Source organism: Furipterus horrens, unplaced genomic scaffold (genome assembly GCF_987537825.1).
Source record: "Furipterus horrens unplaced genomic scaffold, mFurHor1.1.pri manual_scaffold_12, whole genome shotgun sequence".
Lineage (NCBI taxonomy): Eukaryota > Metazoa > Chordata > Mammalia > Chiroptera > Furipteridae > Furipterus > Furipterus horrens.
The window spans coordinates 71,698,805-71,721,217 of NW_028327182.1; the positions used below are offsets into that span (position 1 = coordinate 71,698,805).

General features: G+C 46.2%; 1 protein-coding gene and 1 pseudogene across 1 annotated transcript; both read left to right on the forward strand.

Moving 5' to 3' along the window:
* The first annotated feature begins 467 nt into the window (after positions 1 to 467).
* Positions 468 to 20,771, forward strand: F10 (coagulation factor X). Its single transcript, XM_090258409.1, has 8 exons — positions 468 to 606; positions 5,295 to 5,455; positions 10,112 to 10,136; positions 11,066 to 11,179; positions 12,033 to 12,164; positions 14,164 to 14,414; positions 17,405 to 17,522; positions 18,677 to 20,771. The coding sequence occupies exons 1-8, from the start codon at positions 537 to 539 to the stop codon at positions 19,270 to 19,272; spliced, it is 1,467 nt and encodes a 488-aa protein (XP_090114535.1). The 5' UTR covers positions 468 to 536; the 3' UTR covers positions 19,273 to 20,771.
* Positions 6,742 to 8,081, forward strand: LOC149996348 (lysine--tRNA ligase-like; annotated as a pseudogene).
* Positions 20,772 to 22,413: the final 1,642 nt, after the last annotated feature.

Here is a 22,413-nt window from a genome sequence, read left to right on the forward strand (position 1 = left end):
GTGGGTCCCCACCTGATACCACCTGGAGAGAGAGGCCTGTGAGCAGAAGGACCACTTCATGGAGGAAAAAGCAGGACACTGAGGTGGGAAGTCCTGTGTTCAAATCCCATGTGTACCACAAGACGCTTCACATCTCTCTAAGCCTCAATTTTCTGTTCTGGAGAAGGGATGAGGGAAGTGATACTTAGCTTTTATCATGATTGTAAGGATGAAATGAGAGCCACACATAAGTGTCTCAAAGGCATAAAATCACATTTTCACTTTCTTAGAACAGAAATTTCCTATGCCCAAAGCGGGTCCCTCTGGATACCTTTACTGACAGGTTCCAAAGGGACCTCCCCAAGGCCACACAGGCCAGGTGACAATGCCCCCAGCCTAGTCACCTGCCCCTGTCCCTTACCCCCAGCCCGCCCAGGCTCCAATAGGAAGGCTGTGATAAGCAGAAGGACAATCATTCACCCTCTGAGCCAGGGTGAGTGAACCTTGCCCTGGAAGCCCGTCACAGTGGGGACAGAGACGCTGTCCTGGGCCACACCATGGCCAGCTTGCTCTGTCTCCTCCTGCTCAGTGCCTCACTGGTCAGCCTCCTGTTGCCAGGGGGAAGTGGTAAGTGCTTATCAGCCTGCAGACTGCAGAGGTAGCCTCAGGGAGAAAGAGAGAGGTGCGGAATTGGGGTGATGCTCTTGAACCTCCCCAGTGTAAAGAGTGTGTGCTGGTCACCTGTCAAAGGCTGACATGGGGCAGCTGCACTTGGTGGTCTCAGTCAAGACAGCTTAGGGCCAGGTGTGCCTCCTGTGGGTGGACAGTCAAACAGCAGGTCAGAGGTCATAAAGACAGATAGAAACACAGGGACAGAGAAGAGGAAGAGAGACAGACAGACTGGAAGAGAGAAATAGAGGAAGACAGAGAGAGAGAACAAAGAGGGAGGGAGTTGGAGGAAGAGAGGAAGAGAAGAGAGAAACGGCAGGCAGAGACAGAGAGACGTCCCCTTCCCCGGCCAAAGTCAGCTGGGGGAGAAGAGGACAGGGGATCACAGGCAGAGAGGGGTTTCCATGGTAGGGGAGAGAATGAAGGAGACGCTGCTGTTGCCATCCTCAGGCTGGCTCGACTGGGGGAAGGGGCTGCCCCACACAAGGCTGGACACGTGGGGGATCTCTGGACCTTCCAGGACCCTAAAGACTGTCCAAAGAGAAAAGGCTCAGAAAGGAGAGAAGCAGAGCTAAGTCAGAGGAAAAAGCAGCGCTAGTATCACCCCTGGGATTTGTCTGTATCCTGGGTCAAGTGCAAGGACAGGAGCACCGCAGAGTAGAAAGAAGGGACCCAGGTATGTGGGAGATGAGAAAGCGGTGAAAAGTGAAAGAGAAAAACAGAACAGGGAAGAAACCCATGCAGAGGAACGATGGAGGGGAGAAACTTATGTGTGGATTTTATTTCAAAGCAAGCACTTGGTATTGGAGCAGATATTTGAAGTGGTGGGGGAGGGGCACACAAATACCAAGTTTGTACCTGATGTTGTTGAATAATATTGATGTCACTAAAAGAAATGAGGAATTTGGAAGGGAAAGTAATTTGAGGTAGGAATGAAGCTAACCTTTACTGAGCACCTAACTTGTACCAAACTGTACTCTAGGGGTTATGTACAGTCTTTAAAACAACTCTAAGAAATAAGTATGTATTGTAATTACCATTTGCCAATATTAAGTAGTAGGTGACCAAGATGTATTCGGAACTCAAGACTTCTTGATTCTGCAGTACTGTTTTGGTTTTTGATTTTTGATTTGCTTTTTTTTTTTTTGTAGTTTTGGACATGGGGAGTTTGGAGTTCTGAGATGAGGGGAGACATCCATCAAGAGAGAGTTGAAAACATAGAGCTAGGATGGAAGTTGGGACTAGAAATATCAACTTGGAGAGTCTATTACATGAGAGTAAATTCTTCAGTGGAAAAGATAGAGAGCAGAGTGCAGAGGGAAAAGAAAAGAATCTGATGTCCTCCTGTATCACAATGAAAATAAGAAAAGGAGTGGGTGAGTGAGAGACGAGACTTTAAGCAGAAAGGTGGGGACAATTCAGCTACAGAGAGATAGATACCATAGGGAGGATCCAGAGATTCTCTGACCCAAGACATTTTAATTGGCAGGACATGGCTCATTTGTGAGTCATGAAATCAAGTGAGTGGGTTTTTAAATTACATTTTGTTGTTTATGCTATTACAGTTGTCCCAACTTCCCCCCTTTTGTCTCCCTCCACCCAGCACCCCCTACTCCCTCAGGTAACCCCCACATCGTTGTCCATGTCTAAGTCCATGTCTTGCATGTATGTTCTTTGGCTACCCTGTTCTCTACACTGTACTTTACATTCCCATGACTATTCTGTAACTACCAATTTTTACTTCTTAAGCCCTTCACCTTTTTCACCCATCCCCCACCCCCACTTTCATCTGGCAACCACCAAAACATTCTTTGTATTTATGCTTCTGTTTCTGTTTCATTTACTTATTTTGCTTTTTAGATTCAATTGTTTATAGATATGTATTTATTGCCATTTTATTGTTCATATTTGTGATCTTCTTTTACTTAAAGACCCTTTAACATTACATATAAAACTGGTTTGGTTGTGATTAACTCTTTTAGCTTTTCTTGTCTTGGAAGCTCTTTATCAGTTCTTCAATTCTAAATGATAGCTTTGCTGGGTTGAGTAATCTTGGTTGTAGGAGCTTGCCTTTCATCACATTGAATATTTCTTTTGAATTCCTTCTAGCCTGCAAAAATTCTTTTGAGAAATCAGCTGACAGTCTTATGGGGGCTCTCTTGTAGGTAACTAACTGCTTTTCTCTTGCTGCTTTTAAGATTCTTGCTTTGTATGTAACCTTTGGCATTTTAATTATTATGTGTCTCGGAGTTGGCATCTTTGGATCATCTTGTTTGAGGTTCTCTGTGCTTCCTGGACTTTATGTCTATTTTCTTTCCCAAACTAGGGAAGTTTTATTTCATTTTTTTTTTCTAATAGGTTTCTAATTTCTTGCTCTTTCCCTTCTCCTTCTGGCACCCCAGTGATATGAATGTCGGTACACTTGAAGTTGTCCCAGAAGCTCCTGACACGATCCTTTTTTAAAAATTCTTTTTTCTTCTTGCTGTTCTGACTGGTTGTTGTTGTTGTGTTCTTTTTTGTTTGGTTGGGGTTTTTTTTGCTTCCTCATGTTCCATGTTGCTGTTTTGATTCTCAGCTTCATCCACTCCACTCTCAATTTCCTGTAGATTGTTCTTTATTCCAGTTAATGTATCTTTCATTTTTGACTGGATCTGTCTTATGCTATTGAGGTCCTCATAAAGTTCCTTAAGCATCATTATAACAAGTGTTTTAAACTCTGCATCTGATAGATTGCTTTTTCTCCATTTTGTTTAACTTCTTTTCTGGAGTTTTGTTCTGTTCTTTCACTTGGGCCATGTTTCTTTGTCTTTTAAGTTTGGCATCTTCCCTGTGTTTGTTTGTTTCTATCTAGGGAGAGCTACTCTGTCTCCCAGGCTTGATTGAGTGGCTTAATGTAGTAAATGTCATGTATGGTCCAGTGGCACAGCCTCCCCTATTACCCAAACTGGGTACTTAAGGTGCATCCCATGTGTGGGCCGTGTATACCTTCCTCTTGTAGTTAAGCTTTAATTGCTGTTGGCATGTCCAAGGTCAGCACTGCCTGTGTTCTGTCTGGGATCACACATCATTAGCTACAAAGTGATCTGCAGATGGCTGCTACTTGTTCTGAGCTTGGAGGTGCCCAGGAAAGGCCAAGCTGTGAACGAAGACCAGCTGCTGCTAGTGCAGGGCATGGGGCAACTTAGCGAGAGATATGGGGTTCACTGCAGCCAGATTCTGCTTGTTTGAGAGAATTTAGGAAAATCTAAAAAATGGGCCAAGAAAAGCCATTCATATGGAAAAGTCATTGAAAATAGCTTGGGTGGCCTCAAAAGTTGGATGGAGCAGGGACTCAGGGAATCACCAGGGTGGGGCAAACAGTGTGAGCCAAGTTAATGGAGTCTCAGATATGGTGCCTTCCTGCTTGCTCTGTGGCTCTGTTGGGGGGAGGGCTCAGAAAAGGAAAAATGGTCTCTGCCAGCACTTCTGTCTGGGAGAAAATTGCCCCTCAGCTGTCACCCTGGTGCCAGACAATTCGGTTCCTCTCTATATGTCTCTGATGTCTTTCAATCTGCTGCCCCAGAATAAGAGCTCAGAGGGAGTGAGTCTGAGTAAGTCTGTGCACAGGCATTTTAAGAGGAACTGCTTGGGATTTCAGAAGTTTCTGCCTTCCACGGTCTTAATCCCTTCTGGTTTTTACAGCCAGAAGTTATGAAGACTTATCATCCTAGCACTGGAACCCTGAGCTGGGGGGCCTGGTGTGGAGCCGGGACCCCTCACTCCTAAGATATCCCTCCCAAGTTTTATCTGCCACATGTGGGTGTGGGACCAGCCCATTCTGCATCTCCACACTTCCTACTAGTCTTGATGTGATTTCTTCTTTAATTCCACAGTTGTAGGACTTCCATTCAGCTCTATTTCTGACAGTTCTGAATGCTGGTTGTTGTATAGTTTAGTTTTATTTTTGATGTGGTTGTGTGAGGTGGTGAGCTGTGTTTACCTATGCCACCATCTTGACCTGAAATCTTGTGTTGTCTTTTTTAATGAAACTGAACAGAATCAAGTAGAAAATTTTGTAATAAATACTATTTTGTAGAAAATAGTAGTAAGTACTACTTCTTGAAACTTCTGTTTTAACTGTGTGTACTTGAGCCCTGAGAGTTGACATAAATCATACCTGTAATTATAAATTACAGTCAAAACAGTAACACAACTTCCCAGTTAACTCAGAACTGAGACCTTGAAGGGTGAGTGAGGTTCAGGGTGGGGATGGGAGTGGAGGGATGCAGCCTGAGTCAAAGCACAGAATGGAGTGGCCTTGGGGGAGGTAGGGATGACAATAACTGGAACCACTCTGAGAATGGAAAGTTCAAGAAAGGCGGTTTGGGTTGACCACCCTAAAGCTGGGTGTGAAAGTGCAGGGGGAATGATAAGTTGATTGGATGAGATGTGCTTACTTCTCCAGAGAAGGGCATGTGAGGTCTTTAATGGGGTCTTATTTTGTAACTCAAGGAGGAGTCATAAGGAAGATGAGTATTTCTTTGCCAGCTGCCTTAGTGCATGAAAAGGTGTTTTCAGACTTTTGCAGCTCAGAGATGACATGATACTACAATCTGAGAGGAGATCAGGTAATCTGATAAGGTACTTTGTGTCCTTCCATTTTCTAGTCTTCATTAACCAGAAACGTGCCAACACTTTCCTGGAGAGGGTCCGGAGGGCAAATTCGTTTTTAGAAGAGTTGAAGAAAGGAAATCTTGAAAGAGAGTGTTTTGAAGAGACTTGTTCTTACGAAGAGGCTCGAGAAGTCTTTGAGGACTTGGAGAAGACGGTAAGGGTCGGTGAGACTGAGAGATCACTTGTGGACTATACTGGGCCCAGATGGGGATGCTTTCTGACCCTGGTTATCGCTCTATTGGGGGCTGTCAGTTTAGCCCATGCTGACTCCCCACTACATGCCCTTATGTGCTGTGGTCTCAGCCAGGAGAGAACAGCCCAGGCAACACTTTCTGATGTGGGGAGTGGAGACACTGTCTCCTTCTACCAAACGCAATACCATTTGGTTCCTGTTTCCTCACCCACCAGGTGAGGCACATCAACTTGTTGTGTGGGTGGGAAACTGAGATGAAGGTGTGGCCCAAAATTGGTCACAAAAGTTAGGAGAACTTCTGAAGGTATTGGTAAATCAATTCTAAAACATAGCAGGTCACAGGCAGAGAGAGAGAGAGTGAGAGGCATGGAACCCATTTGGCTTTTGTCCTAATCCATGGCCAAACCCGTATTTAACTTTGGGCACCTGAGTTGCATCCTTTAGGGTGATAGGCATGCAGGTGTATGGTAGATGGTGGGCCATGAGACTGTGCCTGCATAGCGGAAAAGGTGGCAGCTCCAAAGCACCCTCCCCCTCACCCCTGGAATAGGTGGGGCCCAGAGGCAGATTAAGGTCAGTTGAAGCCCTGGGCGCAGAAGAAAATATTGGGCCCCTTAAAAAAAAGAGACAGGGAAAATAAAAATACATGTTAACCATATTTTATGCAGTGTAGTAATTAAACTTGGTGTCATTAGAAAAAAGTATAAAGTTGGGGTTTTGCGGAGCCCTTCAGAAGTCAGGGCCCAGGGTGCGTGCCCGGTGCACCTGCCATTAAATCCGCCTCTGGTGGGACCTCATTGCTTCTCTGGAAATTGCTAATGAGCTTCACCCACCTTGGGTAGGGCCCTGGGGAAAGATGGCCACCATACAAAGATAAGGTGACAGTGGATGGCGGCAAGTGAACTGGGCAAGAATGAACTGTAGACGCCTGAAATCCGAGAATAAAGTCATAGAGAAGGAGACCAAGCAGGAGCCCCCCAAGAGACAGCTAGAGGCTACTGCTGCCACCGCCACACCACTGACAGTGGACCCCCATCCACACTGCAGAACCACAGTGAAGCATCCCCCAGCTGTGGGCACCGGGGAGACCTGGCATCACACAGGATCCATGTAGACCCGCTCACTTGCTGCACCTGGAGACCACCTGACCAACATTACCTTAAAGGAGGCACATAGGATCCATACCAGAAGAGCTTCTGGGGAAGTTCATCCTCTGTGCCCTTAGAGAACAGGTCAAATGGCAAGTCATGGCCAATTCAAGGAATTTTAAATCAGAAGAGTTTATTCATATCCATAACTGACTGCCTTGGGGAGACATAATTGGAGTTTGGGAGACTCCTGGAAAAAATAAAAAGGGTTTGCTGAGGGTCATTCTCCACAAAATCACACTACTGCCCCCTTGTTCATACATGTCACCTCATTCTCATTGTGGCCTCAAAGACAATATCATTGGAGATACTTGGACTGGAACATGAATAAATTTGTGAAGAAGAAATTCATTATCTACACTAAGAACATCACATATATAAGAAGTTTAGGAGATAAGTTGGAATTCCTAGACATTGAAATTCCTAGGATGCATGTCACCCCACAGGGAGCTGTGGCCAAGCTTTTCATCAGCAAGCACAATAAGCTGGACATGAACTTACATATAAGAATTGCTCCAGAACTCTACCATAGGATGCTGGTGGCCAGTGCATTGACCAGGTTTGTATAATTGGATGCCAGTTCCAGATAATTTGACTTTAATTTGCCACCTGTGAGTTTTACATGGCCTCTGCAGATTTTTATGATCTCATGGGATCATGGAGATTATAGCAGGGTTGGTGAGATCACCCACCATTCCAATGGCCCAGAAGGGCAAACCCATGAGGTTGACTTCACCCCATCCTTCCAGAGAGTCAGCATGGTAGAAGAACTTGAGAAAGCCCTGGGAGAAACTAACCTCTTCAGAACTGAAGAAACTAAAACAGTCTTGATAATACATGTGTGGCAAAAGCTATTGACTGTCCTCCACCTCAGACCACAGCCAGACTCTGATAATTTTGTAAGAGTTGCTGAAAGTGAGGTGCAGCAACCCCACATCCATCTGTGATCATGCACAGATGATGAGATCTTTGGCCAAATGTACAAGTCTGGGTCTCACGAGCACTCTGAGCTATTTGTCGTGAAGAAGGAAGTATGCAGTATTTGCAATGAGTTAAACAGTTCAATGCAGTAGCAAACAGCTTTTTAAAGAACAAGACAGAAGCATTTGAAATCTTGCTTCCTGGCAACTATCATTAGTTTTGGCTCAGATAACCTCATAAAAATTTGAAGGAAGGGAGGGAGGGCAGGAGACAGGAAGAAAGGAGGAACAGGCCAAAACCACTGATGATGAGGATGCCAAGTTTATAGATAAAAATTTCTATACTCCCATGGAAAACCCACAGCTGGCTGTGGCATGGGCATTAACTTCATCGCCATGTTTCTCACAGACTCCAGTAACATTAAGAGGTACTTCTTTCCTACCATAAAACCTGAAGATAGGAAAGAGAACAGAGCAACCACTAATACGTCAGAAAGCACAATTGGCACTTTTGTCTAGAAAATTGTAATTGTAAGTTGTGTGACTCAGACATCTTTGTATTTCTGCAAAAGATCAAGGCCTGCAAGGGATTCTTGTATGTTTCTATCCTGTTGACAACCAGTGTTCATATCAGCCACCATAAGAGAGAAGAAGGATTGAGAATTCATTTTTACTTATTACCAAATAAATGAGTTGTCTCTTTTAAAAAGTTACTCATACTTTCAAGACCTATTTTCACTTTTAAGTATTCCTTTAATTCACATACATAGTTTTTTAAATAATAAAAGTAATTGTAATGCTAATCCAAGTTCTCTTCCTTACTTCTATGTATCTACCATATTTACTATTGTAAAGAGCTAAATTATATTTTATGGTACCAACACATCTACTTTTCTCATGTTTTAGCCATGTAAGTTAGTTTTATTTCGCTATTATGAAAACACACATGCATATATTTCTTCTGGATTATCTTCTAAGAATAGCTGTTCCAGAGAAGGATTACTGGACCAAAGTTTATCAACAAGATCTGGTTCCAAGTAATATAAAGAAAGCACACTCTACCCTGTCTCCCACTGAATATAATGCAAAGCCTGGACAGACTGCATGGGGCAGCTATTTGAGGACTCTGAAAAGTAAATAGCAGCAATGCATTGAAGAAGACTAGAATTCAATGTACTATAGCATCATGAGTTTGCTATTTTCCCCCTCCAGTTCTCCAGACATCACTTGACCTAAATCTAATTGATATTTATAGGATTCCCAACAATAGTAGGATACACTTTCTTGCCAAGCACCTATGGAACTTTCTACAAGATAGACCAGATCCTGTGTCATAAAACACATCTTAATAAATTTAAAAGACTGAAATCATATGAAAAATGTTATCTGACCATAATGAAATTAACCAAAAATCAGTAACAGGAAAAATTCCAAGTATATGGAAATTAAACAACACACTTCTAAATAATATGCGGGTCAAAGGGAAAATTTCAAAGGAAATTGGAAAATATTTTCAGCTGAACAGAAGTGAATATACAACGTATAAAATCTGTGGGATGCAGCTAACATAGTGCATATTAGGGGGAATTTATAGTATTAACTTTTTATTGGAAAAGAAGAAAGGTCTCAAACTGATACTCAAAACTTCCAACTCAAGACACTAAAAAGAAAAAAGAACAAATAAAACCACAAACTTGGTGCCTTAAAATTTTTATTCTATCAGTTCTGGAGACTACAAGTTTGACATTAAGGTGTCACCAGGGTTTGTTTCTTCTGGAAGATCTGAGGGAGAATCTGTTCCATGCCCCTCTCCTGGCTTCTGGTGGCTGCCAGTGCTCCTTGGCTTATGGATGCATCACTCCAACCTCTGTCTCCATCTTCACACAGCCTTCTCCCTGAGTGTCTTTGTGTGTCCTTTCTGTCTCTTACAAGGACAATCTCATTTAGGATCCACACTAAACCAGTACGATCTCATTTCAATCAATACCTTAATTACATCTGCAAAGACCTTATTTCCAATTAAGATCACATTGTGAGGTTACACCTGAATTTAGGGGGTGGGGAGATACTATTAAACCTATTATAGATAGCAACAAAAAAAAATTAAGACTATGAACATTTTTAGTGTAATATAGGCTCTTGATACTCTGTTTTAAGTTAATTACCAATTATCATATTTTAAATTACCATGATTATTCACCAATAATTCAATCCTTCATTGAATCTTTGACCCAAGTACTTCAACTAAAAATCTATTGGAGTGGCAAACAGAGCAAACCATTTTTGGTACAATCCATTTCTTGGTGATTAATTTGAAAATAAATTTTCAATATTCAAAGTGTGGTAATTGAAGCCACACTTTTATAGATGCAGAAGATCTAAAAAACTTTCCCTTTTAGAGTGAACAGTTCTAGAACAACTTATTCCAGAAAATGACTTCTGTTTGGGAAAGCATCCTATTCCAGTTGAGTTACTAGGTTATGGTTGTGGTTGGTGTAAAATGCCTGTGTTTTCCCTAATATACTTTAAAATCCTTTTTTCCCTTTTAGAATGAATTCTGGAATATACGCAAAGGTGAGATGTTTTCTCTTTTAACCTTAAGTGAGAGGGGTTCATTGGGATATTTAAATTGGGAGAAATTGTATCTGAATTTTGAAAATGCTTCCTGAATTGCCTTTCTGCTCCTGTTTAAATCTTACTTACTAACACTTTTCCTCTGTGAGTATTTTCATAAGAGTTATCATAAAAGTTTTTTAATAGTAACTTTATGCTAATTCTAGTTGTGTTACTTAAATATAGATTTAAATCAGTTTATTCTCATTTAAGAATACCAAATTTGGTGATAAATTTTTAAGTCCAACTATATTAGTTGGAAAAAAAATAGAATCTGAAAGAGTGGGTCCTCTGATAAGGTAACCACCTTGATTTAATGTTTATAGCACCAGAAATGGTATTAATCATGACTAATGTTTTTATTCTGGTAAGAGCATTCGAATGTCTCAGAATGACTATTGGACATAGCTCTAAGTCAGATTGTACAAATGCACCAAGAAATGCAAAGCCCCATGCTAGTGCTGAGCAGTTGTCGCTGCGTTCTTGTTTCACCCCCAGAACATTTGGAAGGAGGAACCCAACATCCCTCTTGTTAAAACGCTCAGCCCACGATGTCAGGCGCTCACCTATCCTCCGTCCTTCCAGCTGGTCTCATGTGGTCACCAGCCCAGAGCTCCTCAGTGTGTTGTAAAAATACTGTCAAACATGCCAGCAACAACTGGAAAGTTTAGCTAACATCCCAGTTAGATAAAGGCATCACGTACACCTAACCACAGAAGGTGGGGATAAAAGGAAGTTCAGACAGGAGAAATTGTTTACAGGGAAACTGGAAGAATTTCAAGTTTATTCATGTTAACTGAAAAGTGTGTGCCAAGATCAACACAGCAGAGTCATTTCCATGATGGCAGAAATTGCCTGCAAGCTTTGGTTTCCCGATCCTTTCTTTGCAGATGGTGACCAGTGTGAAAGCAATCCTTGCCTGAATCAGGGCATGTGTAAAGACGGCCTCGGGGAATACACGTGCACCTGTTCGGAAGGATATGAAGGCAAAAACTGTGAATTACGTGAGTTTCTCTTCTTGGTATGCCTTCAAGTCAGAGTTACCTGAAGAATCAAAGGTGGGAAAGAGGAGGAAAGCTAAATGTCCAAGGAAACAATCTTATGTCACTTCTGATTTAGAGTCTGTGCTCCACGTGGACACGGTGCCAAGAGATTCACGTGCCCTGTGAGGGTTACCGCTTTACAAGTGAGGAAACTGAGGCCCATGGGTTGCCCAAATCATACAACAAGTGACAGAAGGGCCAGTTTAGAAGCCAGGCTGGCCTGGCTCCAGGATGTGCCTGCCTGTTTGTCCTTCTGACCTCACTGGAGCCCGGACCCCAGTCTCCGAGGCCTGTGACATGAGGAGTCCTCTGACGTCATAGTGGATGGGTCTCTGGTCACTCTGACAGGCTCCTCCTGAGCACCTGGTGCCAGCACCCACCCTCCTGCAGGTGGCTCATCCATGCTGGTCAGGACCCATGTGGATTTTTAGGGCTGAACTTAAGATCCTTCCAGCCTGCAGGGCCCTCACTGGGCATGAGTAGATTACTTAAGAGCCTTCTGGAAGTTGGTGCCCAGGGTCTAACAGACACTCATGGTTTCCCCATACAGTCCGGGGAGGCAGAGGGGCAGTGAGAAGAGCTCACACAGAGGGATGGTCCTCTCCCCCCTCCAGCCTGCTCTGGGCAGCCTGTCCAATTTGAACCATTTCATGTGCTTCGGCCACATGTCTCTGGCCCTTAGTTCTAGCTGGGTGGCCCGCTGTAGGGCTCATGGGTGGGTGTATGTCCCCCTGGGGTTGCTGTCCTTCCTCCCAGCCAGCTGCAGCTTCAGTTTCCCCAGCCTGTCCTGAGAGCCAACATGCCTCTCTTACAGCCACGCAAAAATTCTGCAGCCTGGACAACGGGGACTGTGACCAGTTCTGCAGCGAGCAGCAGAGCTCCGTGGTGTGTTCCTGTGCCAGGGGGTACATTTTGGATGACAATGGCAAGTCCTGCATCTCCATAGGTAGGAAGAGCATGGTGCTGCCCCACCAAGGCTCCCTGAGTCAGAGAGGCCAGGCCAGTGCTTGTGAGCAGGACAGCTGGGGCATTCTGGGTGGGCCACAAGGGTTGGAAACAGATTCACTGTTTCTGTGAGCATCTGAAAAATGGAACCAATGATATTACCTAAGTGCTTAGTGAATGTGAAAAGTAAGGGAGTGATTCATGGAGGGTGCTTTGCGCAGTGCCTGGCTCACAGCAAACCCTAACTATTTAATGGGTATGAGGAAGGCGGGTAGGGCAGGAGGCTCGGGAGGCTGGGCGTTCCAGATGACCAATGTGGAAGTGCAGGCTGGTGGGGGGCACTTCAAGCCTGACTCTGGGAGCTAGTGACTGGGGTAGAGGGTGCAGGGGCCAGAACCTTAAGAACTAATTTAGGTTGTTCATCAAAATTATTTTTTTCTTTTCCTTGATAAAAGCCCAACACCATGAGTCTGACCTAGAACCTCACAAAAGGCATGATCTGTTAAGGGGCTCAGTGATGTGCCAGGCCCCTGGGGTGGGAGAGTTCAGGTCTCACACACTGTGGGAAGTCACTCCTCTGCTACAAGGCCAACCTTGGGCCACAGGTTCTGAGAGACCACTCCTTCTCTTAACTTAATCTCAGAGTGACCCAGCTTGCTCCGCAAAGCATGGTTCCCTGACTGACCAATAGCTTTGGCATCAACTGGAGTCAGAGGGTGAGGGTTGGAAATGCAGAGTCCCAGGCCCGTCCCAGGAGGCAGGAACAGTCTGGGATGACTGCAATTGTGTAACATCAGCTCTCTCAACAAGTACGAGACAATTTCACTTACATGTCTATTGGTAATGAGATTTTCACTTTAAGCTGGTTCAAAAATGGAGGGTAGACATGCATGCACATGTTGTTTAAATTCCAGGAATAATTACAAATTAATTTAATTAAGTTCAATGTTTTAAAATAAAATCAAGTGAACTACTTCTTAATTTAGAATTTCAAAGAGCAGTGAGTACAAATGTTAACACAGAACTAGCAAACCACAGGGTGGAGAACTCTATCTCCAGCGAACACATTCACCCGAGTCAGCTGGGGGTGGAGAGGGTTCCCTCAGGTCCCGCAGGAGCCCTTGCAAACACTAAAAAAAGGTAAGTGTTGCTCATCTCACTTTAGACAAACCCAAGGCAGTGGAGGGAAGCCATCCACTTCCAGATCGCCCCTCACCTCTCCCTTTCTCTGTCCTGCTTTGGCCCCTTTCTCTGCCTCAGTTCCCTAGTTGGTGGCAATACAGACAGGAAGCTTTCTCGTATTTACTGGCATCTCCCCTGTGCTTGGTGCTTTAAAGATAGCTACCATTTGTAGACATTATCATACAAAACCATGGTGCAGTGCTCCCTTTTATGCTCAGATTGCTTGCACACATTGTCCCTTTCTCCCAGAACACTTAAAAAAATTTTTTTTGTTTTAATTAGGAAATGTTTCAAACACAGTGGGGCTGACAGGATTTGACTGTGAGCACCCATATGCCCTACCTGGGTTCTTCCATTAACATCTCACCTGACTGGCTTCATCACCTGTCTGCCCCACCCCGCCCCGTTTGTCCTCTGTCCCTCACAAGCTGCTTTATTATTTTGACACATTTCCAGGTAGATCACAGACATCCCCTTCAATACTTCAGCATACTGGCCAACTCCAGAGGGCATAGCCACACAGTGGGGTACACTGACGTCAAATGCACATTCCCTGCGTTGTGACAACTGCTTCTGCTTTGTAACACAACCCTATCAAGACACAGAGCACACCACCCCCAACAGTTCCTCACACCCCTTCCTAGTTCTTGAGCACACTCTTCACTCTTCCCGAACTGCATTGTCCAGCTGTCTCACCCCACTGACGTGGGAGTTGGGCCCTCTCTCCAGCCTCCCCGACTCCTCCTGCTGCATAGTGAACCATGCAGAGAGATGTTCTCTTTGCTGAAGGCCGGGCCTTTTTTTGTTTTTTTTTTAAGAGCCTTTTCCTTGTGGGAAGTTCACTCTGGCACGTAGGAAAAGGTCAGAGGCCCAGACCTCCCACAGTAGCGAGGATCCCCTACAACCCATCATGCTGGAGCCGGATGAGCCTGGAGACCTGAATGCCACCATGAACCCTTTAGAGCTGCTGAATGTCAACAATACGGAGTCAAGCTCTGTGAATGCTGTGAACAACCTCATCCGCATAGTGGGTGGGAAGGACTGCGGAGAGGGCGAGTGTCCCTGGCAGGTAACTACTGGGCGCGCTTAGTGAGTTAACTGGCTGGAGTATCCCGCCTGGCAGGGCACTGCAGGCACAGCCATCGAGGCCCAGGCTTGTGCTGCCCAAGCATATGTGTGGACCCTCAGCGGGCTTTGGGCTCCGCTGCTGAGATGCTGAAGGAACCTGGGATGAGAAGAAGCTGGACCCTGGCCCACACCCTCCCACGTCTCTGCCCATTCCCATCTGTGTGCACAGGATTGGAGTCCTAAAACCTCTTCCTGTAACAGAAGGAACATGGGGTGCCAGCTAGGCCGCAGGTTTGGGTGGCTCCCGACGGTGGGTGAGGCCTCTGCTTGCTCTTCTGTTTGACTGGAGGCAAAAAGATTTACTCTCCTTGTTTTATTCAAACACCTAAATTTTAATGAAGGTGTTCATTTGGACTAAGGTCACCAGACTTAGCAAATAAAAACAGGACTTCCACTAAAGTTGGAATTTCATATAAACAATGAATAACTTTTAATGTAAGTATATAACAGGTATAACATGGGACAGACTTATTGTACCAAAAATTATTTGCTATTTATTTTATTCAAATTTAACTAGATGTCCTCTATTTATCTGGCAATCTTAACTTGGACCTTACATATCTAGTGCCCAAAGCCAGAATGGCTTCTCCTACCAGCAAAAATCCCAGAGCCACCAACAACTTTTAGAAATTAACTCAGCACACCCTCACCTCCAAGGTCCATGACAGGTGTGCATTTGTCTGAGTTATCAAGAGCCCAAGGGAGGATATTTCTACATCTAGTCATCATTTATCCAACACATATTTATGGACAACTTGTATGTCAGGCCCAGAATTGGGGGTTGTGTATGTAGACTAGGCTATCATCAGAGTTACTTCTCTGGTATGTATGTGGCCATCGAGATCTAGAAAGGGAAGGGAGATGCACCCAAATGACCACAATTCAAGTTGATATGTGATAAAGGCCACGAAAATGGTACCAGGGGGAGTATAATGAAGCTCCACTAGGATAAACTGGACAAGCTCCTCATGGGGTGGAGGTGTCTGACTTGGAGCTCTGACAATGGCTTTAGATGGGACTCCACAGGCAGAGAGGACAGGCAAGGGCACCGGGACAGAAGGATCCTCACCAGCGGGTCCCTCAGTGAGTCTCTGGGCACCTATTATTTTTGCTCTCCTGGTTCCAGTCTTGGCAAGTTGCCTCATCTCCATCTTTAAGAACAACAGATGGTGTCCAAATCTTAAAAAGATGAACTCTCCCTCACTCATTACCCAAGCTGGATTATGAGTTGATAAATTATGCACAAAAAAAGGCAGGAAACCATTATAGTGGGTCTCTGACTTAATATGGTTCAACTTACAATTTTTTGACTTTACAATGGTGTGAAAGTGATACATGTTGATCTTCCCCCGGCTAGCGATATACTGTAGGATACTCTCCCAAGATGCGGGGTAGTGAGCCAAAGCTCTCAGTCACCCACGTGATCAGGAGGGTAAACAACTGATACTTAACAGTGCACTGTGTTGCCAGTGTTTTTGGCTATTGTGTTCTGAGCATGTTTAAGGTTGGCCAGGCTAAGCTATGATATTTAGTATGTTTTGTGTATTAAGTGCATTTTCAACTTACTATGTTTTCAGCTTATAGTGGGCTTATTGGGATGTGACCCCATTGTAAGTCAAGTACTCAAGAGCATCTTCAAGAATTCTTTTAGAACTTGATGTTAATTGTTTCATTGATGCATATCCTCATCCAATAACTGTTGCTTAGAGGATGTGGACTTCCCAGAGAAAGAAAACAAACAAACAAACAAATGTTCCATCTCTGGATTTGCAAGCCTGGTTCTTTGGCGTGAGGGAGGGGGTTGTCTGTCTGTAGTGCCTTTCACTTGCCCTGTCAGTGTTCATTCTCAGGTGGAATACTCCTCACTTCCAAATCCCAAATCAGGGTGAAAATCCCTTACAGAAGTAGCCATATGGATTCCACAGAAATTAACCCTGGTGGTGGCACTTCACAGGCGGCGGGAGATTGGCTTGAATGGTGGGCCTGTTCCAGAGCCCAGAAGTCATGCCAGTGTAGGCAAGCATTTTCTCCAAAGACTGGTCTGGGGTGTGTAATTCATAGCCACATAGACAATAAAGTTTTTACCACAGTGAAAATTGTTTTTCTGTGCATAACTCTTTAGAGAGTGCTGTGACAGATCCAGAAGAAATAGAAGACTAATTTTTGTCATTGAGTTTGTAATGCAGGTGGAAAAAGAGGTAGGTAAATCGTGACAGAACCCTACTCAGTGGTTAGCACTTACCACTTAGTAGGACCCCAGCAAATGTCTGTGTAGTGAATGATTAAGTCAATCTATTGACTGATGGGTGAAACGAAGACGAGAAGGGGTGAGGTGCTGCCCACACCTGTGCTGTGGAATCAGGAAGAGGGTTGGGAGGAGCTGGGAAGGTGCCATGGGATTAACCATGAGCGACCTCTTGGAGAATGTGCCAGGGTGCTGGACTGAATGGCCAGTGGGGCAGGTATAGGGATGTGAGGTCAGAAGGTCTGCAGGCCCTGGCTGGTGTGGCTCAGTGGGCTGAGTGCCAGCCAGGTCCCCAGTTGGGGGCATGCAAGAGGCAACCACACATTGATGTTTCTCCCCCTCTCTTTCTCCTTCCCCTCCCCTCTCTCTAAAATTAAATAAATGAAATCTTAAAAAAACAAAAAGGTCCGCAGGACTGGCCACAGCCAGAGTGGTCAGGTAGGCACTGTTGGCGTTCTGGCTTGGGCCTTGCATTCCAGTCTGAAGACACCACAGTTTTCACCTGGGAAGGAGCAGCAGAGGGGGAGAGTAGGAGCAGGGGAGGCTCAACTAGGCACACCAGCTGGGCAGGAGGATGCCCTAATCCAGGCCGGTGCAATGGAGAGGAAGGCTTGAATTAAAGGTTCCAACTTCCTCTTCTCAGAACGTCAGACTTGGCCTGTTTGGCTCTGGCATTCTCTTCACAGGCTCTGCTCATCAACGAGGAGAATGTGGGCTTTTGTGGTGGCACCATCCTGAATGAGTTCTATGTCCTCACTGCTGCTCACTGTCTTCTCCAAGCCAAGAGATTCAAGGTGATGATTGGTAAGTGGTGCGAACACCCTCAGCTGCCCGTGGTCCCATGGCCACTCCCTTCTCATCAGAGACCATTAGAACTGATCAAATGTGTTGGAAACATTAGATAAAATAACTGGAATCCAGGCTTGGGAAAGTTTCACCAAAGAGGAAGAGGAGGGGCGGAAGTAGGAGGGGAGGAGGGAAATAAGAGGAAGGGAGGAGAAGGGAGAGGGAGAGGAGGAAGAATAGCAGAGAGAAGTAGATGAGAAGAAGGAGGGGGAGGAGGAAAAGGGAGAAGAGGGTGGAGAGTAAGATGAAGAGTAGGGGGTAGGAGGAAAATGAGGCGGCTTCGGAGTTCTAAGAAGGGTGAGGGTGGGCTTCGCTGAGCAAGCTCAGCTCTCCTCCCCTGTGGTCCTCCCTGAGGCTCTTGGTGTCCACACCCAGCATGAGGGCCCCTCTCCATGACCTGTCCTCGAGGAAGCTTTCAGAGCTCACTTAGAAACCTGAGCACCGAGTCCCCCTGCTCACATACTTTTGTCTGGGGGTGACTTGTCACGTCTGTCCTTCTCTACCGGACTCCAGAGCTGTTCGATGCAAGCCACAAAATGTGAGCCACACATGTCATTTTAATGTTCTAGTTACCCTAAATTTTTGTTATACATTTTTCAAGTTTACAGGGGAAATTTTAGTAACGTATCTTACTGAACAATACATCCAAACCATTATCATTTCAATATGTAATCAATTATAAAAGTACTTATGAGCTATTTTGAATACTTTTTTCTTTCTAAGTCTAAAATTTGACACTCACAGCACATCTCCATTCAAACCAGCCACATTTCAAGTGCCCACTTGCCCCTGTAGCTGGTGGTGGCCCTCTAGGCAGCACCGTCAGCTCCCTGTGTCCCTGGCACATGATGCATACTCAGGAAATATCTGTCTGTTAATGAACAAACTGAAAGTCTTCGAGATACTGAACAGATATAGAAAAATGTCCCTAGGTAGTGAAATTGGAGGCCATTTTTATTCACCTCTTTACGGTTTCTTATATTTTTCAAATTTTCTAGTGACCATATGCCATTTTTTAATCAGAAAAAAATAATAGCTACTTTAAAAAGTAACCCACATGGGAATGCTTGGCCCAGGCTGAGCTGACACCGTCCTGTGTCGCCATGTTCCAGGTGATCGGAACACGGAAAAGGAAGATGGCAACGAGATGGTGCACGAGGTGGAGATGATCGTAAAGCACAACAAGTTTGACAAGGAGACCTATGACTGTGACATCGCCGTCCTCAAGCTGAAGACGCCCATCACGTTCCGCATGAACGTGGCCCCTGCGTGCCTGCCCGAAAAGGACTGGGCCGAGTCGACGCTCATGACGCAGAAATCAGGCATTGTGAGCGGCTTCGGGCGCACCCACGAGAAGGGCCGCTTGTCCACCACCCTTAAGATGTTGGAGGTGCCCTACGTGGACAGGAACACGTGCAAGCTGTCCACCAAATTCACCATCACCCAAAACATGTTCTGTGCTGGCTATGACTCAAACCCTGAGGATGCCTGTCAGGGGGACAGCGGGGGTCCTCATGTCACCCGGTTCAAGAATACCTACTTTGTCACTGGCATTGTCAGCTGGGGAGAAGGATGTGCACAGAAAGGAAAGTACGGGATCTACACCAAAGTCACCAACTTCCTCAAGTGGATCGACAGGTCCATGAAACTCAAGGCCAGGGCACACGATGAGCAGGAGGTCCCTACATCTCCCCCTTTATTACAATGATTCCACCCAAAGACCCGCTGGCAGCCACTGGTGTCTTGTTTTGTCTTAACACTTGCCATCCTGAACAGGCTGAATCCTGGAGTAAGTTTCCTATCTGTGATGATTAGATCTGTGTTGGCTCCTTATCCTGATTTTGCTCTTGCTCTGTTGAAGTGGGAAATGAAACTTTCATTTGCCTTTCCCTTACCAGGTTGGAAGATTCCTCCTGGAAATGTTATATTCTATAGGACAGGGGTTTACACTCCCCAGGATGACTCCTCTGCTCAAAACCATGAAGGAGCCATTTTCACGCATAGCACATTTTTCTGTTTCTGATTGACCTAAACTGCCATCGTGGCCGGCCACACTCACAACACCGGAGAATAAATGACCGAGGTTCTGGGAGCACAGGGAGAAGGCACAGCAAGGGTCACTGCCCGGCCACGAGTGGGCGGCCTGACCCTGGGGGCATGGTGGGGCTGCTCCACATGTGCCAGCATAGCTTCCCCACACCGGGACATTCACCTTCTGTAAGGAGACAAGAGGGGAAACGTGTCCTCCAGGGGCTCCTGGGAATGGCGGGCTCCCTAGTAAGGGACGGCCCAGAGAGCTTCTCATTGACAGGGGCATTGTAACATCTGGCTTCATACTAGAATCACCCAGGCACTTTTAAAATGTGCCCAAGCCTGGGCCCACCCTGGCACAGTCTCCTGAGCAACCTACTTACCCACTGAGTACCAACTGCCCCCAGACCAGGAGACTCTGGAGTTCTTCAGCCAGGCCACCGCCCAGAGCACAGAGTCTGTGGGGTGGGCACGGGCCCCCTAAGTTTCTACAGCTCCTCCAGTGACCCTGGCATGTGTGGTGTGTGTTGCTGGGGGCTCTGGGAGAGCTCTCTTCTCTTACACTGGGTCATGTCTAAACACCCAGTACTTTCCCATTCGAGTTCTGTTCATGTTGGCTCCGGGCCCTCAACTTAAATGGTCATGAAAACCAAATGTTTTAGAAAATAGAAAAGGTCACGTCAGACCAGACCAGTGTGTTCCAAATGTCCCTATATAGTTTGCATTTTGCGTAACATTGCTAAGCAAAGTTTCAAAGTCCCACTGCAAAAACTCCCCAAAATGTCAGTAGCTTTTTTTCTTTCTGTAAACAGGAGCTATTGCAAGGTTAGAGTCTTTTATAAACAAAAGACATTGCGCAGGTAGAAAAATCAATATTGACAAGTGTGCCGTTTCCCAGAAGCAGTCTGAGGAGAGCAGGAAAAGCCGAGGGCGAAGCTTCTCCTCCTGCCGCCTCCAGTGCTCCTCAAATGAGCCACTGCCCAGCGGGCCCCTGAGGCCCTTCCTGGAGAAAGGCCCCCGATGGCAGGAGACCATCCTCTTGTTGGGTGGAGGGTTTTCTATGCAAGCCCCAAGGCAAACCCCAGACTTGGGTTCCTGTTTCTGGAGATCAAAGGTTGTTGGGGTCCAGAGAGAACTCCAGGGAAGATCCACAAATAAAACCTACCTTTGCTATTACTACTTGATCTCTCACTATTGGCCACTATGATTGGTGATAGAGCTCCTGTGTGTATCAGAGAGGAGGGGAGACGGAGGCACAACAGAGCAAAGAGCAGGGGGAGCCTCCGCCGTCTCCATGGGTCTGTGTATCCTCTGCATCCAGAAACAGATCCAATTCTGGAGGTTCGAGAGGAAATAAGGGGAGCAATGCGTTGGATGCTGTGGGGAGGGCCCCAGCCTGGGACACACAGATGAGGTGATCCCAGGTCTGCGCATCCTGTGTGCCCCGGAACAGCCTCACCTCTGAGGATCCCTGTCTTCATGGAAAATGAAGCTAATGAAGCCACCTCATCTGCATGTTAACCCTAAACACGGCCAAGGCTTGTGTGCAGAGGGACCTTCCCTTACCTGCTACCACCAGACTTCCTCAGGGAAGTCATCTAAGGGCCATAAGGGCTGAGGAGCCAAAGAGGGGGACAAAGTAAGGGTTTGATGTTTTTCTTCTCAGAGTGTGGGAACGACTTCAGCCTCACAATGAACCACCTTCTTACCAGGCACTGCCACCCTCCCCACGCCTGCTCAGTTCCTAAGGGCAGAGGCAGGAAGGGGGTACCCTCGTAGCACACTTGCCTAGAAACATGGAGGGGCTTCTGGATTGTGCTACGAGGTTTGAAGGGGCAGGGAGGCCCAGCAGAGCATGTGTTAGGAAACAAAGATGAAAGCGCAAGCCAGCAACCGGGCCCAGGGCTGCTGCTTCAAGACCAGCAGTGGCCTCAGGTCCGCAAGAACACAGGTGACCTCACACGAGCAGGGCCTACTGGCTCCCCGGTGGGTCTGTGGGTCTCGAGGCCCTGCTGCAGGCTTGGAGCCAAGTCTGAGGCCTTCTAGCAGGGTGGGCCATGGGACCGTGGTGGTGGGAGTGGCTGCTCTGCGTCCCCTTGGGTTGGAGCCCCAAAGGGGCGCTGGAGGGTTTACAGTCCCATTTTAGCAGGACCACTGCTGCTGCCGCCATCACAGGAGCCACTCAGAGCTAGTGGCAGGCCATCAGGGAACACCGAAATGCTGGGGGAGGAATCTGTGGGAAACAGGATTTCACAGTCTCAGAGCGTCCCCCAGAGATGACTGTTTAATCACAAGCAGGACAGGGTAGCTTGGCAGTGGTGCGGTCTGCAGCGCACGTTTATCCAAGTGACTGGATGTGCTATCAGGTGTGCCTCTCTTGACATAGGGGTTCACCCCGAGTCTGGCTGTGAGAGGTCAGTAGGACAAACCCGGCTGAGGAAGGCCCAGACACCCCAAAAATGTCAGTGTCAAAAGCCCCCAAACACTGAGGAAACTACATTAATTGATTGAAGGAAACAAGATGCAGTGAGAGAAGACGCCACAGGGGGGTCTCATCAGATGCCCCTTAACGGAAGGGAATCCCTGTATAAGGGGGTTTAGGGGAGAGAAGAAAGCAGAGAAAAAGAGAGAGAGAGAGAGAGAGAAGAAACAGACAGAATGAGATACAGGCAGAGACAGAGCAAGCATCCCCTGTGCTAATCCACCTGGTGAGTGTGTGACCAGGAATTGGCAGAAGATGGGGTGTGAGTGGGTGGCCCCTCAGAGTATTTAATCATCTCATGGTGCTGAGTGTGATTCTCAGTTCAAAGACATATTT

Coding starts and splice junctions, on each gene's coding strand:
- F10 (XM_090258409.1), top strand. CDS start 537: ATGGCCAGCTTGCTCTGTCTCCTCCTGCTCAGTGCCTCACTGGTCAGC. Junction 5,456..10,111: donor TTGAGGACTTGGAGAAGACG/GTAAGGGTCGGT, acceptor TTTCCCTTTTAG/AATGAATTCTGGAATATACG. Junction 10,137..11,065: donor ATTCTGGAATATACGCAAAG/GTGAGATGTTTT, acceptor CTTTCTTTGCAG/ATGGTGACCAGTGTGAAAGC.